Source organism: Tupaia chinensis, unplaced genomic scaffold (assembly GCF_000334495.1).
Source record: "Tupaia chinensis unplaced genomic scaffold, TupChi_1.0 Scaffold000187_1, whole genome shotgun sequence".
NCBI lineage: Eukaryota > Metazoa > Chordata > Mammalia > Scandentia > Tupaiidae > Tupaia > Tupaia belangeri.
Window position 1 is genome coordinate 871,325 of NW_006159662.1, and position 12,408 is coordinate 883,732.

Sequence of the window (12,408 nt, forward strand, 5' to 3'; positions counted from 1 at the left end):
CTTTCAGAATTCTGGACTTTCGACGGGTGCCCCCAACAGTGGGGAGGCTAGTGAATGTCACCAAGGAAATCCTAGAGGTCACCAAGAATGAAATCCTGCAGAGTGTTTTCTTTGTGTCCCCAGGTAAGGGCCAGCTGGAGAGATGTTCTGGGTCTCAGTGCATGGTGAGCCAGCGTGCCCATCATGTCAGGCAGTGGCCTGGCCCCTGCTGATAGCGCCGTCTGTCTCCACTGTCGCTGGGCACTCTCACCCTGGGTGGCTTGAGCATAACACAAGGTGAACCGGGGGTGGGAAAAGGTTATGTGACATGCCTGATGGCCTGTGGGGCACTGAACCTACAACACTGGCTTCCCTGGAACCGAGGTCACCCACCCAGGGGTAACTGGGACAGGGTGCAGGGAGGCCAGGCCCCACCCTTTCTCTGTGCTGACACATTTGAAAATTGGTGCCCCAGATGCTGTTTCATAGCACTCACCAGCCCTGCAGCTGGAAAGGCAAGGTCTCCTTTCTCTTCTGCCCCTTCTCAAGCGAGGCATGCCTCCAAAGCCCTCCTCTCACACACGGCCTCCTCTGTCCCTCCCTCTCTCACTCCCTCCAGCCAGCAACGTGTGCTTCTTCGCCAAGTGTCCGTACATGTGCAAGACCGAGTACGCTGTCTGTGGCAACCCACACTTGCTGGAAGGCTCCCTCTCCGCCTTCCTGCCCTCGCTCAACCTGGCCCCCAGGCTGTCTGTGCCCAACCCCTGGATTCGCTCCTACTCGCTGGCAGGAAAAGAGGAGTGAGTTGGCCCCTGGCCATGAGGCCACACCCGCAACCTTGCAGTTCAGTCCGAGTGGCCACGGCCCCTACACCAAGGACCTGTGACTGGCCTGGCTTTTAAACCCCACAAGCTGCCTCAATTCTTTCATATCAATCTTGGGACAAGCTAGGCCTGGGTCATTCTCTCCCTTTAGTTCATTCTTTCTGTTATAAAGAGCCCACTGTGTACCCAACACTAGGTGCTAGAGGATACAGAAATAAGACACAGGCTGTCCCCTTGAGAAGCTCCTTGGTCTAATGGGCAGATGGACAAGTGGCTAGATGACGGAAACGCAGTGTGATGCTTCTGTGACAGACATGCTCGGGGAGCCATGGAGGGACACCTGGTTCCCTTGAGCAAGACTCGAGGCCAAGGTCCTCGCTCCTGCATCCCCAGAGCCTGGCGTGCCGCCTGGCATGTGGCAGGTGCTCGTATTAGCTGACTAATGAGGTCCACCAGGCAGCCCGCACAGTCATGGTGAAAGAGGTAACCAGGGAAGACTTTCTGGAGGATGTGACAGGCCCTAGGGGACTCACGAAGGCAGAGGGACAGCCCACCAGATAAAAGGGGACACTAGGGACAGCATAGGCAGAACACGTGTGAAAGCACAATGACAGTGGCCCGTGGGAGGGACTGCGAGTGGCACAAGAGCCACGCGGCTGGGCGAGCAGCAGGTGAGGAGGGCCCTGGCCTCTATGTACCCTGCTCCCTACCTCCCCATGGTATGAGGGATTTTAACCATCAGTTCAGTGCCCAGCAGAAAAGTCCCAGAACCTCCTCCCCATGTGTCCCTCCCTGCCCGGGTCTTCCTGAATGTACCCAGCTCCCGGGGGGCATGCTAAGATGCCCCAGCCAGGGCATGATCAGGGAGGCAGGGATGTGGGGTGGCTGGCCGCGACACCTTGCCATCTTGGCTTTTCCAGCCCCAGGACTTCTTCTCACCCCCAGGTGGGAGCTCAATCCCCTGTACTGTGACACAGTGAAGCAGATCTACCCGTATGACAGCAGCAACCGGCTCCTCAACATCATCGACATGGCCATCTTCGACTTCTTAATTGGTAGGCCTACACTTGGGCAGCGGGCCACAGGCTTCCCTGTTTGGCTGGGACTGCTGTGGTGCTGGGCCAAACTCTGCAGCCTGGCTCAGGAGGCCAGACAGCCCTGCACCTCCCACAGCCTCAGAAGGGGCGGAGAGGCAAGATGACCGACTTAGCCCTCTCTTCAAAGGGCAGGGGCCAGTGGAAGGGGCTACCACAGCACCCTACCATCAGGCCACTGGGCCCAAGTGGGCCACGGATCTGAAGCTATGTGACCCCTTCATCTGGTAAGGGGAGCCCAGGTAGGAAGATGAGGACATGCATAACCACTGTGAGGCTGGAGACTAGGAATTCCTCCTGCAGTCTTCCAGGGAGACCAGGCAAGGCTGGGGAGGAGAGCAGCGCCGAGGTGCCATCACGCACGCACTGGGTCTGAGTCAGCCACACACTCACTACCATCCCCTGGAGGAAGTGGCTGGCGTCGGTTTACTCCAGCCAGGCCCTGGGCCTCCTTGAGGGCCCCTGGCTAAGAACAGCCAACGCCAAGAGAAAGGAGCGCGAGGCACGTCCTGTGCTTCAGAAGCCCTGGCCGGGGCTGGGGGCTGGGAGCTGGGGTCGGGTGAAAGCCTTACATCTGAACACCATCTTTTTGGGGTTTACTTGAGCTTCCCTCTCTGACTCAAGAAGCCCCTGGGGAAACGACAGCTTTGACTGAACTAACAGGCCTCCATCTCCAGCCCTGCTCTGACTTCTCCTTTACAGGAAACATGGACCGTCACCATTATGAGATGTTCACCAAATTTGGGGATGATGGGTTCCTCATTCATCTTGACAATGCGAGAGGGTGAGTGCTATCACGGGAGTCCCGACGCACCCCTGCCCCAGCCATGGCCCTCTACAGCCGCTCAGGGAGCACAGATCCCGTCATGCCCCGACTCCTCGACCTACTTTTCTCACTTCCTCTCTCTTGCTCTTTGCTAAGCACCACTCTGTTCTCCAGCCTGAAGCTACACGTGTGCTATCTAACAAAACAGGCTGAGGTTTTCTGTAATTTTGTTACTAGATGGTACATTCCTGGGGCAGAGAACAAGGCTTGTCCTCCACGGCTGGCCCTCTGTAGTTGGGGGGAAAAAAGAAAAAGGAGGGAAGAAGAAAGTTACTTGATTTGGACATCTTTGAACAGAGGCTTTGGACAGTGACAGACCGAGCAGGGCTGCAGAGGCAGCTGCCATGATTGCTGGCATTTCACCTCCGACCGCTGATTCAAAACGGTAGAGAGGAGAGAAAGCATCAAGAGGGTGCACGAGATGCCACCTGGTCCCATGAGAGCCTGTTTCTCCTCGTAGGTTTGGACGACACTCCCACGACGAACTCTCCATCCTCTCGCCTCTCTCCCAGTGCTGCATGTAAGTTTGCACACGGGCTGACAAGGGCAGGGAGCGGCTGTGACATTTCACCCTGCTTGCAACCAAGCTCTGAAGGTCTGAATCAATGTCCACTGATTTAGGGCATGGGTGGGTAGGACACAAATTACGTCATTTCTACAAATATCAAATTCCCCCCAGCAACCTCTCAGAGGTGCTCATCCTTCAGCATAAGATAAACTAAAATCTAATCGTTTAAACCTTTCAATCACCAACTATAATCTTTAACCCACTCAGATAATCACCTACTTTCGCAGGGCCTAACTGTCTTTGGCATCACTAATCAGACCTCAGCTTTGCCCAGCACTCATATAAGCTCATAAATATTACTGTCTGATCACCAACAAAGCAAAATCCTGATTAGAGTCCCATAAACCCATGTCATATTGAAAGGGGCTCAAAAGCCTGTGGCCGGCCATTATTTCCCTTGAGAATGCCCAACCTACTTCCACACTTCTCTGGTGTTTTAACCTGGGTTGTAAAACCGTCCACCTGCTCAGCTGCAGTATCCAGAGCTAATTATAAATATGTGATTCACACCTAGCAAAACCCTCTCATTGTTTCCACTGGAAAGCTCAGAGCAGAGCAGGAATACTCCTAAACGTTTCAGGTTAATTTCAACACATTCCCCTCGTTGCTGCCTCCCCTCCCCCCTCCTGAGCAGGACAGGCAGCAGCTGTTTGTGACCAAAAGTGGAGAATTAAGCTGCTTATGCATCTGAGTCCAAGGCAGATTCCCACCTAAAATGAAATCAAAATCCTAAAGATTAGTCCCACTCCCACTTTGTCCCTGATTTTAGAATCTGACGCACAGATTGTGCAAGTTAGCAAGAAACAACGTGAAGCCTGGTAGTACCTAGGCTTGTGAGGTGGCAGACGGCATCATTTCTCCTGCTAGAAACTTGCCCCATGAGCTTCAAATCTCATTGAAAACTCCCTAGTGTTACTTCCATTTTGATTCCCTTAGCCATGTCAGAGCAAATGCTTATGACGCAGCATCTGTGTGTTACATTTCAATTATTAGAGTATAAATGGCTCTACACCAAAAGATCACTGGGCAAAGGACTACAAAATATTGGGTGTCATCTTCTATTCACTCCCTTTTTATCTGATTTTCATTAAAACACGCTTAAGACGACACTGGGGAAGAAGGCTCTAAGGACAGCTGCCACGGCTGTTTGTGGGGAAGGAAGTTCAGACGAGCTATCTGCTTTCCATTTGCTGACTTGGTTCCGGTGACTTCCTTTCCAGGATCAAAAAGAAAACCCTTTTGCACCTGCAGCTGCTGGCCCAGGCCGACTACAGGCTCAGTGACGTGATGCGAGAGTCCTTGCTAGGAGACCAGCTTGCTCCCGTCCTCACAGAACCCCACCTCCTCGCCCTCGACCGAAGGCTCCACATCATCCTGCAGACAGTGGAGGGGTGCATAGAGGCCCATGGGGAGCAGAGTGTCATCGCCAGTGGCCCAGCAGAAAGACCAGCCCCAGACTCTGGCCAGGTTAACCTGACAAACTGAAGATGGGAAGAGTCAACTTCACCGAAAGCACTGGAGCCAGCAGTAGCCTCCCAAGTGCAGAGGACGGCTTCCTCACTCCAGCTGGTAATGCAAGGGGTCGAGTCTGGAGCTCAGGAATGAGGTGGAACCTTTTCTGAAACAGCAAGCATTTTCTGAACATGACCTTTACTCCTTGGTGCGTTGTTTTTATAGGGAAGTGCCTTGACTCCAACTTTCCCCGAAAGCACTGGCTCCATCAAGGCCACGGACTACCTTCTGAACTCACTGAGCAATCTGTACTTGGGTCTGGCGTGGAGGTTTGGAAGCCCTGTCCCCAGGAGAGAGTATTCACTGTAACAGATCAAATAAAAGGACATCGAGTGGATACCCAGCTGTCCTCCAGATCCTTACTGTAGCTACAAGAAAAAAAAAAATCCTGGTCCAGATATAAAAAATTGGGCATATCAAAGCAGATTAAAAATCTGCAATGGGAGGGCCACCAGTTAGCGTAATGGCTATGTCGCTGGACTCCCATGTAGTCGAACACGGTTTGAGTCCTGGACCTGGTGGCATAAACTCACGCCGGGCATGTGTGCGTGCGTGCCCAAGATCCCAAGAGGAGAATGGAGAAGGGATTGTGGTGTGGCCATCCCCTCTGGGGGGTGATTTCTCGCTTTCTGTCTGTCTGTCTCTCTTTGTCTGTCTGGCGAGCGCACACGCCCTGTAGCAAAAACCTCTAAAAAAATTAAAAAGTCTGCAATGGGTCAGCAGGTGGTGTGGAGATTAGGGCGGCTGGACCCCACATGGCCAACTACGTAGCTCGAGTCTCAGACCAGGCAGCTTGAAAATGATGCTGGGTACATGTGCATACATGTGCCCCAAATCCCAAGGAGAATGGAGAAGGAAGCTGTGGTGTGGTCAACCCCCGTAGGGGATGATTTTTCACTCTCTCTCCCCGCCCTCTCCGAGAAGCATACATACTCTATAGCAAACTTTAAAGATATTTTTTAAAAAGTCTGTAAGTGTTGAGCAAACTGGTTCAAATTAGACTTTACACTTTCTGGGGCAGGCAGTGGTGTGTTGGTTAAGGGCGCTGGACTCCCACATGGCCGACCACAGTTCAAGTCCCGGACCTGGCAGCTTGCTTTCTCACTTTCACTCTGTCCCTCTCTGGTCAAATTAAAGGAAAGAAGAGAGAGAGAGAGAGAGAGAGAGAAAGTAAGTTAAATGATTCTTTAAATTAAAAAGAAAAAAAAAAGGCTTTCTACTTTCTACTTGTAGTCTAGTCACTGCCCAATCTGAATACAATAATCCCTAATGACTTCCTAGAGTAACTTTTCAGAACTACTATTACAAGAGGAAGATCTGCTCAAAATACCAGGGGTATTTCATACTGAAGGGTATTAACTATCAACTGAAATAACATCAAATAGCTCAAAATTAGCAATCAACAACAGAAGACATCTGCTGATGGGGAAACAAGGGAGGTCTCCCAGACAGACAGCAAGGGAACAGGTACGGGAGCCTGCAGAGGCAGAAAGAGTCAGAGCTATTTCAGTCCCTAACCATAATCCTCCTGCCATCAAATCCCAGAACTATCCCCCACCCATCCACAGAGGAATAGGGGGCTTCCCTCAGCTGCTGGCTTGAAAAAGACTAAATCAGTTTTTCAAGACTTCCTTAAAATCAAGAAAAGTAGGGGGTCCCCTGTCTCTGACTTCTCCCTGCTGACTTGTTGACATCTGAAATGCCTTTAATAGGGAACCAGCAGTTAGCGTAATGGCTATGTCACTGGACTCCCATGTAGTCGACCGCGGTTCGCGTCCCAGACCCGGTGGCTTAAAACTCACGCCGGGCACGTGTGCGTGCGTGCCCAAGATCCTGAGAGGAGAATGGAGGAGAAGGCATTGCAGCATGACCATCCCCCCTGGGGGGTGATTTCTCGCTTTCTGTCTCTATGTCTCTCTCTGTCTGGCGAGCGCATGTGCCCTATAGTGAAAACCTCTCCAAAAAAAAAAAAAAGATATGAAATGCCTTTAATAGAAGGCTTCACTTCTAATCCCATGATGGCTGAAAATACAAATGGCAGGAACACATTCATTCTTTGGAGTGATTACAGTTGGTCAACAAGTAAAAAGGATGGATTATATCAGATCAGATTCTGGCACAAATACTACAAGTGTGAGGGGAGCAGAAAGGAGCTGTCATTGAAGAGTACGAGAAGTATTGTAGACATGCCATCCCAGACTTGTGTCTTGAGTCCAAAGCCAGCCCTGATGGGACAAACAATGGATACCTCTGACCCACCCTGGTTGGCACAGTATTGCCCCTGAAACTGTATCTCCCTTCACTGAGGTCTCAGCATGCATGAGGCACTTTATGCACACAGGAGTCAACACACAGGCATCCAATCCTGTGCAAAGACATACGAAGAATAGCACAGAACAGTTTGGGACTTTAAATCAGGTCAAGAGGGTAAGCTACAGCTTTATCTCAAACCCAGCCACTTCTACAATGGATTGGTTTTTCACAGTCTACAGTAATTTTGCCATCCTTTACAAACCCAAATAGAGTTGAATTTGACCGGCATCTGTAGAGTACCTATGTACCTTACTCACTTACCTTTAACATCCCATTATTCTTTGGCTAGTATCATTTGTCAACACTACCATCAAAGAATCAATTCTTAGATCCATCAGGTTCTTCCAACTTGTTCATTTTTAACTTCCCATGAAATAAAAATTCTGACTCTACACAAAAGCTGTTCATGTTACTACTCATGGCAAACTAAAAGAATGAAAGTGAACTGTAAAGTATGTGACGTGGTGAAAGGTGGGGTGTAGAAGAATCCACTCTAGCCTTCCTGAAAGTCAAAAGAACAATCTGAGCTTGAAGACAGCAAAAAATAGTCAATTCTCCTGCTCATGGCAATTTCTGGTTCAGTAAGCTACCACAGACACGGAACTGATGAACGCAGAACCACCGCTCCTGAGTTACAGGGTGAAGGTTCCTGGGACTTTCTGTTCAAGTGCGTCAACCAGTCGATACATAATCTTCTTCCATGTGTGGTGTGCATATTAAAGAAACCTTCTTTAATACAAACTATTGATCCATTCACATTGCACTAGGGCCAGCAGCACCAAACTCACATCTGAACAAAGCTTAGCTAAAAGGAAGGGTCTTCAAAATGTTGGAAATATGTGCATTTTCTTCTTGCACTTAGGAACACTCGCCATCAACCCATGGGGGGGAATTTTATATAATGAAACCATCAACAGAAAGCATAGAAATGCAAATGATGCAATACTAAAAAGACCTGAGAGGACACTTACTGAGCTGAGCATGCCCTCATATGACCTCAGCTTGGGAACATGTGCATTGGGCAACTGAAATTTCTTAGCACTGTGTTCACATCCACCAGTACTGACTCTGGAATTACAAATAAATTTCAGCAAGTTGGCAACTTTGCAAATACAGAATACATAAACGAGGATCATCTTTTAACTCATTTGAGATGAACAAAAATGACAATAAGTTCTCCATCTAGTGGAGACTTTTAAAATCACAATGCTACTTAAGCAAACTTGATAGAACTTGTCTTTCACAAAATGAAAAATCATACTCCTTGGTTCTTTGATTTTAGGTGGAGTCAGGATGAAGTCACAGCTCTGAACTTATGTCAAGACACATATTTTAAGTGTATCTGTACACAGTGATGGTTTCTATGTAAAAATCCCATGGCAGTAATAAAAAGATTCCCCTTTCTAAATTCATACAGCTCTAGCCTTTACTAGTAGCTACTATGATCTCTTTGGAAAGACATTAAATGATTATCTAGCCATTGCTCCTTGATGTTGTTTTAGCCCATTGCAGGCCAGCAGGTGGCATGGTGGTTAAGTCACTAGTCTCCCATATGGTCAACTGATGTTCGAGTCCCAGACCCAGTAGTTTGAAAAATCATGCCAGGTGATGGGGCCAGCAGATGGTATGGGTTACATCACTGGACTCTCACGTAGCTGACCCAGACCCGATGGCTTGAAACTCATGCTGGAATTATGTGTGTGTCCCCAAGATCCTGGGGCAAGAATGGAGAAGGGATTGTGGTGTGGCCATCCCCACAATCACAAAATGAGTGACTTCTCACTTTCTGTCTCATTGTCTCTTTCTTTGGGGTGAGCACACATAACCTCAGGCAAAAACCTATTTAAAAAACAAGGAAAAGAAAAAAATAAAATCATGCCAGGTGCATGTGCATACATGCTCCAAATCCAAGTAGAGTGAAGAAGGGACTGTGGTGTGGCCATCAGCCCGGGGGGAGGGGGGTGTGTTGATTTCCTCTCACTGTCTCTCTCTGGTGAGTGCACTCACCCTATGGCGAAAACTTAAAAAATAAAGTGCACTGCCAGGGCCTAAACGAGGGTACAAAAAGCTATTACTTTGTGGTTGGAGATATGGCAGTATTGAAAAAACTGACATCATGCTACGTTAGTTTTAAAATGTCTTTTTGTCATCAAAAAACGAATCTACAAAGGCCACTGTTGTAGAGCGAGAATTAAACCATAACGAGGACAATGAACCCAGGACAATTTTTTAGTTACACGGCATCTCAATGGCAGTGGTCTGGGGGAAAGAATTACTGACCAGGACAAGATCCAAGTGTTATATCACAAAGCAGCGCAACTTAAAGAACATTCTTCAAGCATACTACCCATCTCTAACGCCACTGGATGTAATGAGTACAACTTAATCACCTCACTCTCAGAAATAAGGCTTCATACACATACAAAATCTAAAAGCATCCCTATGCAGCCAAATGCACATATTAAACAACAGTATGCTATTCAGAAATCTTTTCCCATTAAATCTGGTAAAATTCCACAGTAACAATCTATCTTCAATAAAAATGAAATCTATGGCTTTTGACTGAATCTTCTCCTTCCATGACTGGATAAAGAATCTGCTACATTTCCACAACCCTTTAAGCAGGTTTTAAGATCCATTCTTTGGGAACAGCAGTTGGCATAATGGCTATGTCGTTGGACTCCCATGTAGTAAACTGCAGTTCGAGTCTTGGACCCAGTGGCTTAAATCCACGCCAGGCACCTGTGCATGCATGTCCAAGATCCCAAGAGGAAAACAGAGGAGAAGGGACTGCAGTATGGCCATCCCCCCCGGGGGGGAGGAATTTCTCGCTTTCTATCTCTCTGTCTCTTTCTAGCGAGTGCACGTGCCCTATAGCAAAAAAAAAAAAGAGAAATCCATTCTTTGACAAACTAAACAAGAAAGCACTGAATATAAGCATACTTTTTAAAAACACTGATCTTACAGTTCACTTTATTTCATTCTTGCCAACCAGAATAGACTTTTCAGGGAAGGAAAGGAGGAGGAGGAAGAAGGCAAGAAAAAGGGAAAGGGAAGAAAAACTGATTCATTTAAGAATTCAAATTATTTCATTTCTTTTTATTACTTGACCTACCATTAAGACAATCTATGACAAAAAGAATAGAGTATATTAGCACACATAGTATAATCAGACTGGTAACCAGGAAACGATACAAAATGGTCCTTTGGCCATCTATACTTTCTAGAGCATTAAGTCTCATAAATTCACTTACCAAGTCCAGAAATAATGACTTCTAAAGCCCTGAATATTAACTAAGACAATTTACGCCAATTGTGATTTCCCACATATACTTAGATTGCACAAAGATAGAGCTTTAATATGACCATTTTTAAATTTAGACTTATCTTAAATTTTTTAGATTAAAAACTACAAAAGGGAGTAAACAGCAAGCCAAATGATTTAGGAGTAAAACTCATTTAGAATGCATTATATGTATCTAAATATACATTAACATGATTATATACATATATGAAATTGTGCGATTTTATGGCATTCTAAATAACTCACTTAAGTACATTTTTGGCATTTGAACAAAGATCAAATCAAGCTTTAAGCTAATAAGAACATAATTTTTATTTTTAATATTTAAAATATAAAAAGGTTACCTAGACACAAAGGTAAGTACAGATCAGAAAACTCATTTAATATTGATTATTTCAGAAATTAAAAAATTTCTAACAAAGTGCTTTCTATCTCACACTAAACTGTAATAGAAGCTCTTCCTCAGATTTATACTCCAAACTTAGTAACAACCTAAATGCTTTTCCAATCTATAAAAAAAACCTACCATGACCAATTTAAATTACCTGGGACAGGTAAGAAAGGGGATTCATCACAGCCAGTTGCACACAGATGGAAAAATGCTTGCAGTCACTCCCAAATATAACCCTACGTTATATATAAATCGCGAAGAAAATAAAAGTGCCTACATTACAGAACTATACTTTGTTTAAAAAAAATAACAACAATAAAAATAAACTGCTGGGTATCATTGGAATAATGTAACACGTAAGGCCGAAAAATACTGAAATACATTTAAGACTCAGAACACAAGTTTACTTTAAAAAGAGAAAAGTTTGCCACAGAAAGAAATGCTAGATAAGAAAGCAGAAGGGCTTGCAGCAGGACAGCCTTTAAAACCAATCTGAAACACAGACACTCTATGGCCCACCCTGTGTGAGGCGCTTCACCGTATCCCACCCACAACCCACCAGAAATTCCATCAATAGTTAACATTAAAAGGAGGGAAAAAAGTTAAATGAAAGTAAAAAAAAAAAATTCTTCCCAAATCTCATTCCCCAATGAATTTAGTGGGGGAAATTCCTGACACTGTACTTTGTCCCCCTGGTGTTCCTCCCTTTAATAGTATCACCTCCATTGTCCTATTCTGACATTTGTTCTATCTCTATCTATTCTCAACAAATGTCATCTCCTGGAATCAGTTTAATGAATGGAGGAGACCATAGTGGACTCAACTGAAGGACACACATTAACCAGAAGCTCTGAGTTAACCACTGAGCATGTAGATTTCAAATTTTTATTCTTAATTCAGCATCTGATGATCAATATTTGGCACTAGCTGAATAAACAAGAGTGTAATCAGAAGTTCTAAGCTAAGGCAGATGTAGTTAAATCATAATTCAATATTTGCAATCTATAATTTAGTTTGAAACCTAAAGGGCAGATATATATATAAATGGCCAGACCTATAAAGATTTCAAAACTGGAGAGGAAGAATAACGACATAAATAAAACCAGGCATATTAGCTTGGTAAAGAGAAATTCTGATTAAAACGGGGGGGAAAAACTGATCACAGCCATCTGATCATTAGTAAAAATAGGCATTTTTCCATCCTCAACTAGTTTAATTACAGACAGATGTTTTTCTACTATACTAAGATTTTTCTATATCCATTTTTTTCTAATCCTTAGAACTTAACTGAGAAACCATTTATTCTATAAAGAAATACAGCATGTATTGGCCACAGTCTAAATATGCTCGTAACTGGTAAATTATGTCGCTTAAAACCTCTGCACTGCTGTGTTACCCTGCAGTAAACGTCTGTGCTGGGGTCTGCCCTCGCCAGAAGCACAGCGCTCCCCGCCCAGGCTGATCTAACGCTGCACAAAGAGAAGCGGTAACAGCCAAGTCTCCACAGAACTCTTTCTATTTATTTAACTGTGTACGAGCATTCAGTTAATGTTCCAAATTAAAAATGGTGCAATAAAGCAACTTTCAATATGAACAG

The 12,408-nt window shown here is 45.7% G+C and overlaps 1 protein-coding gene across 1 annotated transcript in view; it reads left to right on the forward strand.

The window, feature by feature from the left end:
• Window positions 1-5,140, forward strand: part of FAM20A (FAM20A golgi associated secretory pathway pseudokinase) — a gene marked incomplete in the record, with an annotated part of 54,879 nt that extends 49,739 nt beyond the window's left edge. The window contains 6 exon segments of the mRNA XM_014587157.1: window positions 8-123; window positions 599-779; window positions 1,749-1,858; window positions 2,600-2,681; window positions 3,184-3,243; window positions 4,512-5,140. Of these exon segments, the coding sequence (XP_014442643.1) occupies window positions 8-123; window positions 599-779; window positions 1,749-1,858; window positions 2,600-2,681; window positions 3,184-3,243; window positions 4,512-4,776 (814 nt within the window).
• Between the last annotated feature and the right edge of the window lie 7,268 nt (window positions 5,141-12,408).